A 20,684-nucleotide genomic window follows, 5' to 3' on the forward strand; every position below is an offset into this window, starting at 1 on the left:
AAATTCGTCTTGGTCTTCCTTTAACATAGACCTATAAAAGCTTTAAAGGGTTAGTTCACCCAAAAATGACAATTCTGTCATTAATTCCTCACCCTCATGTCGTTGGACACCCGTAAGACCTCCGTTCATCTTCGGAACACGAAGATATTTTAATTGAAATCCAATGGCTCAGAAAGGCCTCCATTGGCACAATGCACGGTTCACTCTCAAGACCCTTAAAAGGTACTAAAGACGTTGTTACAAAGTCCATCTCACGACAGTGGTTTTACAATAACTTTATGAAGCGACAAGAATAGTTTTTGTGCGCAAAACTTAAATAACGACTTGTATAGTGATGACTGATTTCAAAACACAGCATCATGAAGCTTCAAAGCGTTATGAATCAGCGAGTTGAATCATGATTCGGATCGCGTGTCAAACTACTGAAATCACGTGACTTTGGCGCTCCAAACCGCTGAATCGGCTCGCTGATTCATAACGCTTCGATGCTTCATGATGCTGTGTTTTGAAACCGGTCATCACTATACAAGTCGCTATTCTCATCTCTTTATAAACTTATTGTAGAACCACTGTAGTGAGACTTTGTAACAACGTCTTTAGTATCTTTTAAGGGTCTTGAGAGTGAACCGTGCATTGTGCCAATGGAGGCCTTTCTGAGCCATCGGATTTCAACTAAAATATCTTCATTTGTGTTCCGATGATGAACGGAGGTTTTACGGGTGTCGAACGACATGAGGGTAAGTAATTAATGACAGAATTTTCTTTTTTGGGTGAACTAACCCTTTAAAGGAACACTCCACCTTTTTTTTGAAAATGGGTTCGTTTTCCAACTCCCCTAGAGTTAAACAGTTGAGTTTTACCGTTTTCGAATCCATTCAGCCGATCTCTGGGTCTGGCGGTAGCACTTTTAGCATAGCTTAGCATAGATCATTGAATCTGATTAGACCGTTAGCATCTCACTCAAAAATGACCAAAGACTTTTAATATTTTTCCTATTTAAATTATATTACGCAGCGCCTGAAAATAGGCTAACTTCCGTCAACATAACTAATGTGACAACTTGCTTGCACAGAGAGTGTGCTGGGGACTATTTTCAGGCGCTGCGTAATATCATTGTGTCTGCTGCACCCGTGGTACGGCAGCAAAGTTACTTGATTTTTACGCAGGAATGAGAGTATAGTTCCTAGACATTTCGGCAACTTAGTACACAATGTAACTACAGAAGTGTCAAGGTTTAAATAGGAAAAATATCTAAACTCTTTGGTCCTTTTTGAGCGAGATGTACTTTTATTCAGCAAGGATGCATTAAACTCAACAAAAGCAACTGTAAAGACCGTAATTAATCAAAGAATCTTGAGTAAAAGCATCAAAAAAATGTGCGGCACAAACATTCTTAATATTTATGATATTATGAAATATTTCTCGAGCACCAAATCAGCATATTCGAATAATTTCTGAAGGATCATGTGACAATAAAGACCGCTGCTGAAAATGCAGCTTTGCCACCACGGGAATAAATTACATCTTAAAATGAAAATAGATAAAATTTATTTTGAATTGTAATATTTCACAATATTGTTTTACTGTGTTTTGTTCAAATAAATGAACCTCTGACTACTTTCAAAAACATTTAAAAATTCTTCCAACCTCAAACTTTTGAGCATTATTGTTTGAGATGAAGTGCATCAACTGAACTTTGCAAGAAATCACACTTTCTAAAAAAAATCTACATTTTTTAATTTATTAGAAATCATGGCCGTCCCTGTCCGATCTGACAGAGATGCGGCTTCCAGTGTATCAGACCCCTGTCGTTTGCGCACAGCAGCAAACTGACTTCAAACACAGAATACAGCTATAAATTCAACCTTAATACTTTGGTGGAAGTAAATCAGCTAAACTGAGGCAGCAGTGAATCCTTTATAATGAAAAAAATGGTGTAGTGCATGCAAATACAATATAAAAAAAAGTACAATTAAATAAAACCTCCCCAAACAAAAAGGTGATCAATGTTCTAAACCAAAAATTCTAATTAAAGACACTGGTATGTGAATGTATAAATATTTTGAGGGAGTTGTGTCGGTTTTAGAGTCAAATGTTTCAGGTTAAAAAGACCGTAAAACCTTCATACTAGCATAATTACCAACCCAGAGACATGAGTAGAAATGAGGGAAGATAATGCAAAAGTTATCTTGAACCATACTCTAATTTACCAGGATGAATTATCCATTGGTCACAGTGTAATTTGGTGCCTATGAATGTTAATCTTCCCTAAACAGAAAACAAACAAATAAAGGAAGAAGCATAAAAAAAACAAGCATTATATACAGGCGTAACAATTACATTCCTCTCGAGAATTAATACAGGGTTCCCACGGTACTGGATTGATGTGATTTCCAAAAAGTAAAGGAAAGTTACTTTGTGAGTGCCGTCTCCATCCACTGATCCTGAATCCTGAATATATCACTTTAGAGAAAAAAAAACCAAAATTTGCACATGAAACTTTAACTTGACAGTGCTCGGCGGCATTTTAAGGCATCATAAGGCACGCCTCCGATGCGAAGGCAGTGAAATTGCTGCCTTTTAAAGGGGTCATCAGATGCAAAATTCACTTTTATATGGTGTTTGCATATAAATGTCTTGGCAGTGTGTGGACACCCTACAATGATAAAAATCCATTCACTTTTTAACCTGGTTATGTATACATTTTTTTATCCTCAAAAAGCCTAAACAGTCTCAATATTCAAGCCGTTTTAATTTTCTGAGCAATAGACCTATTTTGTGTTTGCAAACAGCGATGACCTTTTTTTGTGGGCGGAGCCTACCTTGTTGGAGAAAATAACAGTTCTGCCGTAGCAATCTGTCGAAACCAGGGAATAAAAGACTAAAAAAAGTTCATTTTGAGTTTGTATCTCACAATTCTGACTTGTTTATATCTCACAATTCTTAGAAGGATAAACAGAATTGTGAGATGTACTCGTTATTCTGTCTTTTTTCCTCAGAATTGTGAGTTTATATCCTGCAATTCTGACTCTTTTCCCCTCAGAATTGTGATATAAACTCTCAATTGCGAGATATAAAAGTCTGAACTGGGAGATATAAACACGCAAATGCAAGAATTGTGAGATAAAAAAGTTATAGGCTATGTTTAAAAGTTATCTATGTAAAATGTTATAGGTTTAAATATTATTTCATGCTATAACTGCTTTGTATGGATGTCCCCTATGAACTGCATATGTGAATATTACGTAGACTTACTGTTTACATCAAATTCATGCTTTAATATACTATTCATTGCAGATTTCATCAGGTCAGTCTGTAACTTGCAAACATAAACGTCTGCGTTTAGCTTCAACAGTTTTCCGTCAAAGACGGAATTCTATAAAAATGAAGACCGTATTTTTTGCATTCTGATTCTGACATACAAAGGCACAACAAAAATCGTTTTTCTTTTATTCTGTGGATTTTGCCCATTTTCCTCCACTTGTTACGCTATTTTTCTGCAGCCACTATGCAGCTGCAAGTGACGTAACTGTGACGTCTGCTCAAAATGGGTCTATATCAGGGGTTTTCAAACTGGGGTCCTCCAGAAGGTCCTAAGGGGTCCCCAGAAAATTTCAGAGAATAAAAAGACAAAGCAAAAATGGATAAAGTCTACCGAATATTCTGTTTCATTTCTAAATGTCTCTCTCATTTCTTGCCGTATACATAGGCTACTTTCCAGAATGTATCTTTCTAGTGAGTCCCTTTATCTTGCTCACTGGGGTTGTAAGGCAGTATTATCGCGGTAAGTTGTTTACATACATTTATTGTGAAAGTTGCTTACAAAATAATTTTTAATTGAAACATTTTCTTCTTCGGGTTTATACATACAACATAAAGTAGGCTATAGCCAATTTATTACGTTTGGAAACAAAATTTTGTATTTGTAATGTCTCACAATTAACAGTTTAAATGTTTTTTCATAAAAATAGATGGAATTTAGGATGGGGGTCCCTCATAAAAGATTCATCGTATTTGGGGGTCCCTGGCATCATAAAGTTTGAAAACCCCTGGTCTATATGACGTCATATTGCTCATGCTCCGCCCACGACCTCTGACGGACTGTCCCATATTAGCATATTTCCGCCCTCAGCCAGTTGTACACTGTCCGCCAAGGCAGCACTTCCTGTGTCTACACGCCCCAGGGAAGAGAGGGGTGCTCATTATAAAGAGACATGCACCGAAACGGGTTGCTGTGAAGATGTTTTTGTGGAGGTAAAAAGGGTGTTGTTTTACACAAACATTGTTGTCTGGCTATCTCCAGACCAAGCTCAATTTAAGATTGAACATTGGTCTGGGGAGTCTGTATTTTCTACTGCACAAGAGGCGTGATCAACGAGCATAATTAAAATGACTGTATGCAATTGGATAGTCCTTCAACCAATCAGACCACATGAGGCGTGATCAACGGACAACGACCCATCGCTTTTCTATCCGTCATCGTGTCAAACCCGCCAATAGCGTGCCAGGTGGATAAGCCAGTCTGTGATTGGTTCCCGCAAAAGTGTAACAGAAGCAGGATAAATGAATGTACAGGTTTCCAGATCAAATCGCCGGCAGATCAGGCTGGGTTTACTCAGTCTACAAACATTGAGGAATTTTAACCAAATTATGTTACAGACTTTACATGAAGACTCTAAAGAATCATACCAACTTGTGGAAAACGGGCATCTGATGACCCCTTTAAGAGGCCTCATTTTGAACAAATTCTAAGGCAGTCTCAGAATGCACTGCAGTGGGGGAAAAAACTCCAAGATGGCGAGCGAAATCACATAAAATATCAATTCTAAATGCGTTTTTTAGTCAATACTGAAAATGATTGAACCCAATCTGGTTTAAATTAGAAACGGGCTAGATTGTTAGCCAAGCAATAGTTTGCTGACATCAAACAATTGGTTTTAAAATAAGTGTGAGGAAGATGAAACGTTAAGGCACAAAGGTTGTGCATCGACAGTCCAGAAATGTTCCCTTTCCCATAGACAGACGCACACAAAAAGATTTTCTGCTATTTCTAGCACATACTTGATTTCTAACTACTTCATTACAGCATATACATCCAGGCACCAACTGAAACCATTGTCGTTTGATAGTCTATACATCGATCTCTGCTTTTCCTACATTCTGTCTGGTCACAATCTACCGTTATGAGAGCAGCAGGTTTCGTCCGGTGCCATTACAAGTGGGTGTCTTCTTCATCAGGTATGTCTTCTTTCAGCAGGTTGTCTATGGGGACGATCCAGCTGTCGTTGAACTCCCCGTTCAATGCCAGTTTCTTCTCTTGCATCTCGGGCACTACCTCCATCACCTCCAGCGTGGGATTGTCATGATAACCGTTCTCCACTGTCTGCATCTCTTCCGTCAGGTGTTGCTACCCAGGTAAAAGTATTTGTTGGGGACGTTAAACAGCGTAACACTTTGGGATTCAGGGCTTAACTTTAAACTTTGACATTTAAAGGACTCAAATTATGCAGAGCTTATTCAGAAACTAGAGATTGACTCGAGCAATGCAAGTACGTCTGATTCATTCTTGTGTTTGGAATTGAGTATTACCTGGTTCTTCCTGTAGGATCTGCGATGGCAAGTGCAGTACGCAGCAAAGCAGCAAAAAAGGAGCACCAAAGCGCCACACGAAGCCAAGATGGCAATCAACGTGTCTGGTATCGTCTCCTCGCTTACATCTTTCTGCCAAGAAAAGGTGCGTTTTGAGATTAAACAAACTTCCTGAGAGACTCACAGTATTGTTGTCTGTAAATCGCCTGACCTGATCCAGAGGTTTGTAGTTTTCTGTAGGTATCTTTTGGTTGGCTGTAAATGAAAAAGGTAGGGAATTACTATAATGATATTTCCTGTACTTATGTTGTTAAACTGATCACAATATGGCAAGCACAGAATCCAGTGATTCCTCCAGATGAGGCTCTAATATGTTTGGAAACCGTAACATTTCCCTCACCGTCTATTGTTACTGTTGCAACTAATTGATTGCCTCGAAATTTCAAGCTGACCGAGCAATTTCCTTTCAACTTCTGACCCAGCGTCTTGCAGGTTTCAAACACGATGTGCCCCTGTGCAAAAAAAACAAAACAAATATTGAAATTGTAGCACTTCATGTTTAGCTGCATGCTTTGATCATTTTAAAGGGGTACTTCAGCGCTGGAAAGATGTATGTGTATTTAAATTTGGGTCATTTATGTAGTATAAATGTTAAATTATTTTTGAAGTTGGTGCCTTCTAGACTGGGAAGCCAGAAAATGTATGTTTGGCTCATATGGATGAAAGACAACAACTCCCAGAATTAGAGTTTAGATTCCCTGCCCGAGCCCGAGCCCGAACTTGACCGAGATTTCCCGCCACTATCCTCGGGCCGGGCCCTTGATCGTTTGTGTTTTTTTTTTTATCATTACTTTATTAGCCTAATTGGGTGGGCAGAAAGCTATGCCATAATCAGAAATAATATATATATTTAGCAAAGTAATACTACAACTAAGAAACAAATGTGTACAAAGTTGCACAAGTCAGGATTAGTCTAAAAATGCTCTGAGACGTCAGTCATGAGCTGCTCGCGTTAACACTGCGCATTGCTTAACTAGTCTAGTTCTTTTCTTAACTAGAAGTTAAAGAAAAGTAGACATTTCAAGCTTTCTATACACATATTTCTCATGTCTGTGAGGTAAGTAGCCTTCTGAGTTTTGTTTATTTATGAGACGCACTCCAGCTCATGTGCAATGCATGTGATCGCTCCCGCGCGACTTCATCTCACCCTTATAATCAGCTATTACTCTATTTGCGTGTTATTTATTAAATCCAAGCAATTGGCTGACGAAACCTTGATTAAAATTAAGATACAATTTATACAAAACGAAATTCATTTTAAAGAAGGGCTTCATACAAAATAAAACTAAATATTAAACAAAATATAATAACCACCAAAATCATTTCTGACCCACTCGCATCTTTGCACTTTTCATAATCAGATGAAATTTAAAAATAACATAATATTTAAACATAAATATTAAACAAAATACATTGTTTAATGGCAACAACAAGTAGGCCTATAGTAGGGTACAGTACAGATGCATGTCATGTCTGAGCGAGCGTTGTTTTACCAGTGAACAGTTCATGAGCGCGCGCCTGCATAGAGCGGATTATTGAGCTGAGCATCACACCCGTCCGCTTTGCTCATTACCGGCTTGTTCTCAGAACGCCCACGTATTAAAAAATGGTCGGGTTTAATTTGGGCTCGGGCTCATAATTACAGTTAATGTGTCGGGCCGGGCCGGCTCGGACACAACGTGCAGTGCACAGGCTCGGGTAGGGTCGGGCTTGATTTTTTGAGCCCGATCTAAGCTCTACCAAGAATGCACTTGCTTCGCTGCCCTATGAGGCCACTCCACTGCGGCACCAGCCCACCGTCGTTTTCATTTAATATAGTAATAAAACAAACATTTTGAATATACTACCGGGTTTCTACTGATACAAAGCTTAATGCTAAATCGCTGAAGTACCCCTTTAAGGAGAATCTAGGTTGATTTTGTGAAGGGTAGTCCATCAGTTTGCATACTGCTGTTGACCAAGAAATGTTCACTGTCTCCATTTCATATATTGTTCTGTCATACCATGTCTTTAAACATTCAGAGTTTACAGGTCAAACAGCTCCCTTGTGGTATTTTTCCATAGAGGGTCTTGACATTGAATTGTTAGTGAATTTTAGGATGGAAATGAGCTCTCTCTTTTTAGGAATTGGAAAGAGGAAGAGCAGGGCAGTTTCCACCTGGTGAGAACATGCACTTTTTTAAAGGGATTATACATTATTTCCTGTCATCTCAGTGGAAAATAGATGAAAAGGACCTTTGGGAACATATGACTAAAATCTTTGTTGGACCAAAAAAAAAAAAAGAAGAAATTATAGGGCATTTTAAGGTTTGAGATTGTGATGCTATTTTCATTTATGTACTCACCTCACTGCTGCTGCTCAGATCAAAGACACGCTGCAGAAGAGGAAATAAAAAACATGATTGTGCAATGTCAGGTTCAAGAATGTAAACAATATATAAGAATAATAAAACATAAATGTTAGTATTTTACATATGGGATTGTCTCAGTATCGTTGTCAAGTCCACGTGGGCCTGGGCCTGGGCCTGGCGGGGATGATGTGTTCGGAGCAGAAGTTGTTTGTGCTTTCGGTGTTTGAATACTTTGAGAACCAGTCGATTTGGAGGATGGTGCTGCTGTGGTGTGGACATGAAAAGTAAATGCTTTTTAGTAATTCAAACTGAAATTACATCCTGTCATCCTTTACTCGCTCTCTTGTCAACTGATTTTTGTGGAACACAGCAGAATATATTTCTTAACAATGCTCTTCTTTCCAATAGACAGAAGCATATGGTGCCATAAATTACCATAAAAGAAGTCCACACGAATACATTATGCAACTTAAAGTAGTCAAAAAAGGTTTTTTTTTTTGGACTTCGTTCCTGCACATAATTCACAAGCCTTCGTAATCTTTAATCCGAATAACTTCCCCTCCCTTTAGCCCCCACAAGCATCAAATCAAGTCCCACCCTACATTTTGGCTTGTTTGTGAAGCCGTTTCGCTCAGATATACATCATAATATGAATGAATGAGGTATTTATATAGCGGATTTCCTATGTACTACTGTAAACCCAAAGCGATTTATCATCATATCAGGCAGGGGTCTCTCCTCAACCTCCACCTGTGTGCAGCATTCACTTGGATGATGCGATGGCAGCCACAGTAGAACGACAGCAGTGCGCTCACCACACACCAGCTATAGGTGGAGATGAGAGAGAATAGAGGCAATGTGGCCAGGACACGAGTTACACCCCTACTCTTGCCATGGGGTTTTTAATGACCGCAAAGAGTCAAGACCTTGGTTTAACGTCTCATCTGTAGGACGGTGCTTGTTACAGTATAGTGTCCCCATCACTATATTGGGGCGTTAGGACCCGCACACTGACAGACCACAGAGTGAGCGCCCCCCTATTGGCCTCAGCAGCAACCTAGTTTTCCCAGGAGGTCTCCCATCCAGGTACTGACCAGGCTCAACCCTGCTTTGCTTCAGTAGGCATCCAGTCTTGGGCTACTGGGTGATATGGCTGTGGAAGAAAAGACTATTGCATCTTCCGTTTCATGCCGACTTTAGTCTCGCCCTCCACCATAGCACTGAAATCTCAATTGCAATTCTTCGATGTTTTTAACTTTTTATCACACTGCTTCTGAAAATGATTTAACCCAATCTGAAAAAGAACAGTGCAAACGTTCTTCAAAAGTGCTGCTTTTGTGTTCCATGGAAGAAAGAAAATCATACGAGTACGAAAAGACAAGACGAGGGTGAACAATCACAGAATTACCATTCACAGATATTCGAGTGCTGTTCAAGTTGTGCAGTCATAAAGGCTGTACTATTGTGATTAATGCGACTCACGATTTGTGGTAACTGCTGATGAGTGTCTCTGGTTGGGTGTGGTTTTGCCATTTTTATTATGGGTAGTGGTTTCAAGTATACTTGAGTTGGGGGTATCGTTGTTGCCTGATGAGATGACAGTTGTTGGTGAATTTTGAGGGCTGTGGTTGGAGACCGTAAGACTTGTGCTGGGTTGAATTGTTGTTGTGCTGTGTTCAGTTAGTGAATCACTTGCAATGGGTTGTGGGGTTGAGTCTTTGGTAGCCGATTTCAAAGATTGTTTGGTGGGATCCGGTGAGGTGGGTTGAGAGAAACCCAGTGAGGCAGTTGAAACCAGTGAGGCAGTTGAACCCACTGAGGCAGATTTAGTGGAATCTGGTAAACCAGTTGAACTCTGCGAGGTGGGTGTAGTGAGAACCGATGAGCCAGTTGTACCCAGTGAGGTGGGTGAAGTGGAATCTGGTGAGCCAGTTGTACCGAGTGAGGTGTGTGAAGTGGAATCTGGTGAGCCAGTTGTACCCAGTGAGGTGGGTGTAGTGAGAACCGGTGAGGCAGTTGTACCCAGTGAGGTGGGTGAAGTGGAATCTGGTGAGCCAGTTGTACCCAGTGAGGTGGGTAAATTGAGAACCTGTGAGCCAGTTGAACTCAGTGATTTGGATGTAGTGAGAACCTGTGAGCCAGTTGAACTGGGGATGGATGTAGTGGGATTGCTTTTCATGCCATGCAGGAAGGCACCTATGAGGAAGAAAAAGCAACCAGTTAGGAAAGAGTATGCTCTGCAAACTCAACATTTCTTACTGTTTCTGTGGAGTATAACAAGGCGTTATAGGTACACAGAAGCTATAAACTCATAGAAAAGAGTGAAAAATGATTTTATGCATTACTGATGAGTTACTGCACACTTGTATGATTGTGCTGCAACAATGATTTGAACAGTTTTACTAGTGTTCAATCAATTCACAAAAGTTTTGCTAATTCACCAAATTTTGCTACTTTTCATTGTATTTTTGCTGTGTATACACTGTAAACCAGGAATCAAACAAATATAAACAGTTTGTCTTGTATTTATTTTAATGAGATGCATCCTTTCTTCTCAAGATATAAGACAGCCATCGAAAAACACAGCAACGGTGAACTGTGGAAGAAAGTAAAAAAAACCCACCAAGACAAATGGTGTTAAACGTTTTCATTACTAAGTTTGAAATCTGTCAAGCTGTGAATTTTATTTTATTTTATTTTTTTGCACCTCATATCGCTATTATTATGTCTTGATGTCACATTGTAGTGGGACTTTATCTCTGTTTTAGTGAGCTGGACAGGACACTCCATACAATAACTTAGGAAGTAACACACCTACTCTTATGGGCGGAACCACAGATGCCAAAACAATGGTGTCCAAATTTGCTTCATAGTCTCTTGAGACTTAAAACAATAGCCTTTCCTTAACTTGCGGCTCTCAAGTTCTGATTATATATTTGCTAATCGACAGACTTGTAGTTTATTTGATCCAGTGTTTATCCGTTGTGGTTGCTTTACTACTATTTTACACACACACACACACACACACACACACACACACACACACACACACACACACACACACACACACACACACACACACACACACACACACACACACACACACACACACACACACACACACACACACCTATATACACCGATCAGGCATAACATTAAGACCTAATATTGTGTTGGTCCCCCTTTTGCTGCCATAACAGCCCTGAACCTGTCAAGGCAAGACTCCACTAGACTCCTGAAGGTGTACTGTGGTATCTGGCACCAAGATGTTAGCAGCAGATCCTGTAAGTTGCGAGGTGGGGCCCTCCATGAATCGGACTTGTTTGTTCAGCATATCCCACATATGCTCGATTGGATTGAAATCTGGGGAATTTGGAGGCCAAGTCTACACCTCAAATTCGTGCATTATCCTGCTGAAAGAGTCCATAGCCACCAGGGAATACCGTTTCCATGAAAGGGTGTACATGGTCTGCAACAATGCTTAGGTAGGTGGTGCATGTCAAAGTAACATCCACATGGATGGCAGGACCCAAGGTTTCCCAGCAGAACATTGCCCAAAGCATCACACTGCCTCCGCCAGCTTGCCTTCTTCCCATAGTTCATCCTGGTGCCATGTGTTCCCCAGCTAAGTGACGCACACACACCCAGCCATCCACGTCATGTAAAAGAAAAGCACTGCACTGCCATGACCCTGTCGCCGGTTCACCACTGTTCCTTCATTGGACCACTTTTGATAGATACTGACCACTGCAGACCGGGAACACCCCACAAGAGCTGCAGTTTTGGAGATGCTCTGACCCAGTCGTCTAACCCTCACAATTTGGCACTTGTCAAACTCGCTCAAATCCTTACTTTTGCCATTTTTCTTGCTTCTAACACATCGACTTTGAGGACAAAATGTTCACTTGCTGCCTAATATGTCCCACCCACTAACAGGTGCAATGATGAAGAGATAACCAGTAATAATAATAATCAGTGAGTGTTATTCACTTCACTTGTCAGTGGTCATAATGTTATGCTTGATTGGTGTGTATATATTTAGAGAGAGAGAGAATGAATAGAGAATGAATGATGATTTATTTGATTATATATTGTTATTATAATACTTAAGCTTATTATTTAAGCTGTATAAATGCAAAAGACTAATATACAAATTATTATTCTGTGTTGTGTATCTTAAAATAACGTGAGTCATTATTCATGACAATAAACAGATATCTCTGTCAAAACATCACTGGCTGATTCCAGACCTCATGACGACTGATTACATAAAGTCTTGGACTGATTAATATAAAAAGTCATGACTTAAACTCCTACATTTTACGCAGTTAATTTCCAGTGCTGGTGTAGTTCCTAATGCTTTTTTACCAGAACTGTTCAGTGGCCACCCAGGATGAAGATCTTGTAAATCTTGACCTAATGGGATGTCAGGAAAATCAGTAGTGGTTGTTGTAGAAACAGGGCATTGTTGCTGTCGGGAAGGGGGGGTGTAGTGATGAGAGGCTGTTTATTTTGGGTGGTGAATCAGTGTTGACTTTCATTTAGCCCTCTGTCTTATCACGCAACCTTGCATATCCAAAAATATGGCCACTGCTAATCAGCACGGCTGCCTATCACAGCTCCAGACCTAACTGTTGAACCGAGCCCTTTCGCTGCACTCCATTGGTTCTTGTTTTTAAGAACCCAATTAATATCCATCAAACGCATTTGAAATGCATTTATTTGAGTAATGGAAAGTGGAAGGTTGGTGTTTTTGCTCTTGTCATCCTTCATCACCCTGTGGTTTCCAATAGTTCCATCATTAGGATTGACCCTCGTTGACCCTGCTGTCAGTTGAGGTCTGTTTATTAGCCACTGACAGGGCTGCCGGTCTTAACACTATCAATGTAGAGACTGTTTGGACAAGATACAGACATTTCATGGGTGACCTCTCACAGAGGCATATCATTTGCTCTTATATCTTCCCTACAGACTGCCACACTCTCACTGGGACTCTGGATGTACCGCTCCAGTAATCCCAGATAACAGGAGCTCAACACACTCTTAAAGATGGGGATCGGAAGTTTGGAATAATTATGTTTTTGAAATGGGTCTCATTTTCTCATGGCTGTTTAAATTCGTTTTATACAGTGATATTGTGAAATATTATCACAATTTTAAATAACTGTTTTCTATTGTAATATATTAAAAAAATGTATTCATCCATGTGAAGGTAAAGCTGAATTTTCAGCATCATTACTCCAGTCTTCAGTGTCATATGATCCTTCAATCTAATATGCTAATTTGGTGCTCATGTATTATGGATTATTATTAGTGGTCAATTATAAATTATGGTTCTTATTATTGTGAATATTGAAAATGTTTTTTGCTGCTTAATATTTTTGCTATTCAAATTTTGAATATAAAGTTCAAAAGAACAGCATTTTAAAGCATCCTTGCTGAACAAAAATATAAATGTACTTACCCAAAACTTTTGAATGCAATAAATCCCGTTTCCACAAAAATATTAAGCAGCTTTCAAGCAGCATTGATCAGTATATTAGAATGATTTCTGAAGGATCATGTGAATAAATCACCAGAATAAATATAATTATTATTTTTGATTATTAATCAAATAAATGCAGCCTGTGTGAACATAAGAGATGTCTTTCAAAAACATAAAAAGGTCAATATCCCTTTGACTGCTAGTGTTATAGTTTAATAGTGAACTTCTCCGATAAAAGTTATGGCCAATTTGTATTGTCTTGAGGGATTAATACTTGTGGATGAATACAGTTATATTACATTGTATTGTACTAATTGATTTGAATACTAGGTGCCCCTCCCCAAAAAAAGCAGTGTGCAAGACCTTCTTGGGCCCCAAGCCCCCTCTGTTGATAGTGTCCTATTCAGGGGTAACTGAACAGGCCCAGTGGGAGGGGGAGGGGTAAGATTTGGGGGGCTCCTTTATGGAGCTGAGTCACAACTAACCCTCTCTATTGAGGTGAGGAGAGGGACTGTGAATATAAAAATGTGCACAATGAATGCAAGACAGATAGAAGAAAGAGAGAAGGAGTTTGAGAGGGCTGGACAGAGGCCGAACAAGGTCAGCAGGCATTTGTGTGCCTGACTCAAACACATTCCTCATGACACACACTATCAGACATCATTATGGCGTACTAATAGAACTGTATCAAGCTTTTTGAGGACTGCATACTCTTGAGTGTGAGGCATCAAAGCTGAAGTGGATGAAGTGATTTGTTTCATTTATGGATTAAGGTGATATATGAGCTCATCTGTTGGCGAGTGTTTTCTTTTTGCTAAGAAATACTAGCTGCTATGAGGTGCAAAGTATCCGTGTGATGAAATGAAGGATTTGTGGGTGGAGAGGGGAGGCAGGGTTAAAGGTTGGATTAGAGAAGGGAGTTGAAGAGCATGGTGGTGCCAGTTGCAGACGTTATACATAATAAGTAGATGGGGGGAGAATGACAGAGGGGCCATCTTTGCAATCTCAAGATACACAACAAGCCAATCTCTTACTCTCTCTTTACCTTACACAGCTCCCTCGTGAAGCATTTCAACACTCCTACGTTAAGCAGGGAATTCCACTACTTCTTGGTGCCATACTAAAAACTAGGGGTGGGAAAAAATATCAATAGGGCAATGTATTGTAGTCCTTCTCCGTAGGATACGAGAATCGATTCGCTGGTGCCAAATATCAATATTTTAATTAGTAAAACAAGGCGCTCTAAAAAGATTTCCCTGCTCCCAACATTGCTACTTCATGGCTCCCCGAGGTGGCGCTCAACACATGAAGGAGGGAAACGTGAACATAAGTTAACTAGCCTAATAATAGATGCCCCAGCCACGTTTAAATCCAAAGTCTGGAAAACCTGCACTTAACCTTTTCAGTTGCATTTTGTTTTCATAGTTAGAGATAATGTCTCATTATAGGGTTGTCTAGCAATTTTTTAAAGAATAAAGTAACAGAACAGTGAACAAAATTCTAAGTCTAATTCTAGTTGGGAAATAATCATTTGCAAATAATATTTGCATTAATTTGCGTCAAATATATTGTTAGTCTCGAGATTCTTCAAGTTAGTGAATAAATACTTATGCTGTGTTCACACCAAACGCGAATAGAGCGTCAAAATCGCATCTACCGCGTCTAGTTGGACGTCCACAGCGAATTGGACGCGCGTATAAATCGAGCGTTTGAAGCGAAATAGACGCGCATTCAAGGCGCTCCAGGAGAAATATGTCATAAAACACCACTCTGCCTCTTTTCATTTTCATAAAAAATATATATTAAACATTAATAGCCACACAAATGTTGTCCAGGCTACGCACTACATTATCTTCACTGCATGTATATTTAAATATCCTTAAAAAATAAAGTTATGAAACTTCTCTTTGCCCTCAGTCAAAACGATTTGGCAGACAACAAATTATAGATTCATGACACCAAAGATCGCCCGTTAGATCCACACAAGACGAACCATTACAGGACATCAGAGCCAGCGGCAAACGTCAGAAGGACTGGCTGAGGAAAAGCTGCTCTCGCCGGGGTTAATGAGCGCTGAGCGTGATCGCCTGGATCTCACAACTAAATTTTTTTTTAAATAGGCGCTATCTTTATAAATAAACCACAGATTTGAGCTTTAAACAACTACATTCAATCTGAAAAAGTCGTAAAACTACATTTTGTGACACAATAGTAGTATTTTTAAATTATGCAGGGTTTCTCATCACGTCACTTTACCACATGACAGCAGCGAGCAGGCTCCTGATTGGTTAACGCGGCGCGAATTAACGCCAAAGTTAAAAATGTTCAACTCGGGCGTCAGACGCGAATTCGCTTCAAACGCGTGAATGCACAAAAAGCATTATTCGCGCAAGACGCTCAATCCGTGTCATTCGCACAAACTGGACCCGCGAATGAGGCGGAAACGCGTCCATCCCGCCGCGCCGCAGGACCTCCAGACACGCGTCAACGCGCCTTTCCATTGACTTAATATTGAAATCACTCGCTCCTGACGCTCTATTCACATTTGGTGTGAACGCAGCATCAGTGGTCTGTTGGTAGAATTTTTGTTAACCGCGTCAAAGATTATAATAACAGTTAAAATAACTGCAGATTGTGCACACCACATCAGTGATAAAACCTAAAACTTGTGCATTCGGATTGTGATTTATTCACAGTGGAGGGGAGAGTTTTGTGATCGGGAACGCGCTGCTCACATGGTCCGTAACATGATTGAATGCTGTAAATAAAATGTCATACACTCTAAAAAAAAAAAGGTTCTATATGGCACCAAAAATGGTTCTTGGCTCGTAATCATAGGGGAACCTTTTTTAGTGCTATATAGCACCAATTTTGGTGCTTCAGTGGTTCTTCAGCGGTTCTTCAGAGGTTCTTCAGCGGTTCTTCAGAGGTTCTTCAGCGGTTCTTCAGAGGTTCTTCAACGGTTCTTTGACTAAGGTGCTATATAGCACCTCTGAAGAACCGCTGAAGAACCACTGAAGCACCAAAATTGGTGCTATATAGCACTAAAAAAGGTTCCCCTATGATTACGAGCCTTTTTTTTTAGAGTGTATGCTTGGTATGATAAGAATACATGCTGCCGTAAATAACGGCCCAATTCAAATGTTTACGTGCTTTTCTTCTTTTTATTTATTGAGCTGTGATGAAATATATATCTCTTGTCAATACTTGCCAGCATTTAAAGAAATTCAAGTCTAGAAATGCATCCAAATGACAGCTAAGTGCAACCGCACGGTGCTCTGCGGTGGTCAAAGAGGATATAAACAGTGAATTTTGAAGTGATATATTCTTGAAAACTCAGAGATGTGGATTCGGAGAGCAATTAAATTACCACATGACCTTGGTGTTTGTCTAAAACAGGTAATTCGGCCGGGGATTTTTACGCGGGTGGTGGGAGACGGACAGCAAGCCGGTGGGAGACTAGCCCCTGTAAATGATGACAATACCTTCCGACCCCACGAGAAACAATTACCATCCGAATAGGGCTTCAGCCAACTCCTTCACCACTAATGGAGCGAGCTGGAAAATCAAACTTTTCCCGAACCCTATGGGGAGGAGGGCCGCAACATCATGGCCACCAGCAAAACTCAGCAAAGATTGTTCTTGCTCCGGCTTTAACTTCTGGATATTCGGCAGCGGTGCCACAACGGAATGAATGGCTTCGCTCGCATCTTTCTCCGTCGCCATTACTAAACTACAACTCAAACTAGCGCACGACATCAACGTCATCGTTCTCAGCCACTCCCTCTGTTCGCAGATTGGACCGGTAAAAATTTGTTCGGCGAAAACCTAAGAATATACCGCAGTCCCAGACGGAGTACTGAAGGAAAATGAAAATTGAGCGGAAGTACGTAGGAGGGCGGAGCCAGGCTAGAGTCTCCACAACGGCATAAAGCGAAAGATTGACATGCTCGACTGTGTGATTGGCCATCTCAATCATTTTGACATTGACGAGCGCTGTTAGACTGCTGAGGCAGACCAGACAAAAAAAATGTTTACATTTTAAATTTGCCCATTTCTAATTATTGGGGGGACTTGTCCCCCTCAGTGTCTATGGTGGTTATGGCCCTGACTGTATCGTGATACTATCAGTATCGTGAGCCAAGCATCGTGTATCGTATCGTGAGATACCCTGTGATTCCCACCTCTACTAAAAACAAATTAAACCAAAATTGGAGTTTTGTGGCTTTTAGTCAATGAATAGTATCTAATAGTTTGAGGCCTTTTATGCTTGTTTGTCAAAATTACATTTTAGTTGATAAATACACTAATGATTTAGCAAATTACCAGTATTAAACCATGATTTTGATGGTGTGTTGAAACAGTGGAACAGCCGACTTATGTCAAAATTTGGAGGTTTATACCATTTACACAGTTCAAAAGTTTGAGGTCAGAAAAAAATAATTAATACTTTTACTCAGCAATGATGCATTTAAATTGATATTTTTTTCAATTGAAACTTTTTTAATGTTATTAATTGTAATTCAGAACTTCCTAAGCATTAAATTATCCTGGAAAAAATGTTGTAATGTAGTGAGGAAGTATTTTTTAGCACCAAATTGGCTTATTGAAATTATTTCCAAAGGCTCATGTTACACTGAAGACTGGAGTAATGCTGCTGAAAATTCAGCTTTTTCCATCACAGGAATTAATTAAATAAATAAAATAAAATAAAACAAAACAGTATATTAAATTGGAATAATATTTCACAATATTACTTTTTTCTCTCAAATTTGACCCCAAACTTTTGTACTGCGCTCAGTCAGTGAAGTTTGTGTCCAAAATCCCCAAAAAGTGTATTTATATATTAATAAAAACATCTATTTCAGTTTTATCAACTGTTTTTTTTATTGTGATATAAAATTATACCGTGATTTGGGAAACACCCCCCCACCCCAAGCAAAATAATGGTTATTGGCTATTTAAAAAGAGGCAAGCCCTTTCGCTATGCCCCACCCAAACTTCCTGTTTCAGTAAGAAAGGCATCATCACAGGATAGAAAACCATGCATTACAAGGTATTTCATGGGGACTTTAAAAAGCATTGTAAAACCCCAATTCAATCATTCTTTGAACAATCTCAGACACTTCGTTTATCAGAAGAAGTTGCATCGTTTTTGCGGAGAGATGCAGTAAGATCTGGAAGAGCTGAGCAGAGGAGAGAGGAAATAAGTGCCACACCTTCCCTGGGAACGGGGATGTTGACAGAACACTTTCCTACCCATTGTTCTGCACTTTCCCAAGCCTTGTGTGAGATGGCCGGTCAGGGCCCATCCAGACCAGAGCACTGCCAAAGGATACTTTGTCGCAATCAGTTTAGTTTGGCTGATTTAAATGTTGAGTTTTTTTTTTTTAACAGTAGAGGATGGAGGAAACCTCCAGGAAGCCATCGAAACATCAATAAAAGGATTAAACTTGACGAACCTTGAAAAGCGCAGATTATAACATCCTCACTTCTAACACTACCCCTACAAGCCTTGCAAGAATGCATTTTCAAACAATTAATCAGACCTCTTAGAAAAGGCTGACAGAGACTGAGTATAGTCAGAAATGCTTATGACGCTTTTAGGTCAGCTAAAACAAAACATGACCTTCTTTTATAGACTTGTCAGACTGATGTGGACAGGCAGGTGCACCACACTGATAATTAAAGAATAACAGTCCTCCCTTACATCCTTGTTGAGGCTGAGACGCACTTCATCTGTAATTGAGTCACTGTTTGTAATTTCAGTAAAGCAGCTGACAGAAATGTTGAGTGGCACAGATGCTGAACTTCCCAGAGCGATTTGCAGAATTTTCTGCCACTATACAAACAAATCTCCCCCTACACATGTGCTCAGGTCTTTTTAGATTAGCAGCCATCGCCGTCAGCAAAATGTTAGTTTTTTTGATAGGCTAATTATCTTTGTAACAAAAATGCTGCTTGACAGATTAGAAACTGATGTACATTCAAATATAAATGTTTATACAAATGTTAATCAGAATTGTATGAGATTTCCAATATAACAGTTTTTTTTGTTCATTTAGAAGTGCATTATGTCAGAAAGGGTCAGAAATTAACCAGAGCTCGGAGCAAAAATGCCAGACAAAAAGACAAGCATTCAAGTATTTGACATAAATTGATTTTTTTATATTGCTTAAAAAACAGAAATGCTAGTTTCTGACACAATAATGTTTATTTTTGGCTCATTAATAAAAGCTACTAAATATTCGCCATTCACATTATAAATGTGAACTAAATGTTAAAGTCAGACTCGAAGTCTTCTCTCTGCTAAAGGAAGACGCTTAAGTCATTATGTCGTTATTGTAACGTTGAATAAATTTAAAACATTTAAATATATGAATAAGTTCTAAAAACCACGAACAGTTAATATTCAAAAGAGGTAACTTATTTGAATAATAAACGGTTAATGAACTAGCCTAATTTACATATCGCGTTATATAATAATTTGGCTAATTATTAAATATATGAGTCATATTTAAACTCCATCCTTAACGTTAATGAACGTAAACTCACCTAATACAATGATTGTCCATGTGATTGCCATTTTCATTTCGTCAGTTTGATGCTCGCCGCTCCGCGTTCACTGACTTCAGAAAAAGTTTTGCATGGAAATGTGGAGACGCCGATCGGTTCCGCTTGTCGTCTTGGGTTTGTATCTGAACTTTTTTCTGCAGCTGGTATTTTTTTATCTTAAAGCCAAGAGGAGTGCTTTTGTTTGCGCTGCTGCTTCTCTGCGGCTCTTACCCCACCCTGAGGGTCCGGGGATTTGGGGGGCAAAGTTTTGGTGGGTTTCCTTGGCTGCGCGGATTGTGATGTATTGAATGCGCGGAGTCGTCTGGAGTGACGTGCTGTGCTGTGCTCGCGCTGCTGCTGCTGTCACGCGCGCACAGAGAATCTGTCTGAGATGTATTAGCTCATGCGGGGGGACCCAATAGAGAGGGCTGGGTTGGATTCTGCTGGGCACACACAAGACTAGCCCATGGATAACACTGTCAACTCTAGTAATGTCTGAGATCAAATATGCCACTGTTTTAAGGGCTATCTTTAAATCAATATCCTGAGCTTTTGCGTTTTGAAATATTTGAGGGTAGGCCCTATAGCCATAATTGTATGATCAATACATTTTACATTGCCTTAAAGGGGTGATGAATTGAGAA

General features: G+C 39.7%; 1 protein-coding gene across 1 annotated transcript; it reads right to left on the reverse strand.

Moving 5' to 3' along the window:
- Positions 1–1,727: 1,727 nt before the first annotated feature.
- Positions 1,728–20,506, reverse strand: podxl (podocalyxin-like). The gene is made up of 8 exons (XM_079817661.1): positions 20,041–20,506; positions 9,483–10,196; positions 8,122–8,264; positions 7,995–8,024; positions 5,990–6,101; positions 5,801–5,844; positions 5,590–5,721; positions 1,728–5,407 (listed from the first exon to the last, which is right to left on the reverse strand). The coding sequence occupies exons 1-8, from the start codon at positions 20,075–20,077 to the stop codon at positions 5,213–5,215; spliced, it is 1,407 nt and encodes a 468-aa protein (XP_079673787.1). The 5' UTR covers positions 20,078–20,506; the 3' UTR covers positions 1,728–5,212.
- Between the last annotated feature and the right edge of the window lie 178 nt (positions 20,507–20,684).

The sequence above is a fragment of the Gobio gobio genome (assembly GCF_949357685.1).
Source record: "Gobio gobio genome assembly, chromosome: 5".
In the NCBI taxonomy this organism is placed as follows: Eukaryota; Metazoa; Chordata; class Actinopteri; order Cypriniformes; family Gobionidae; genus Gobio; species Gobio gobio.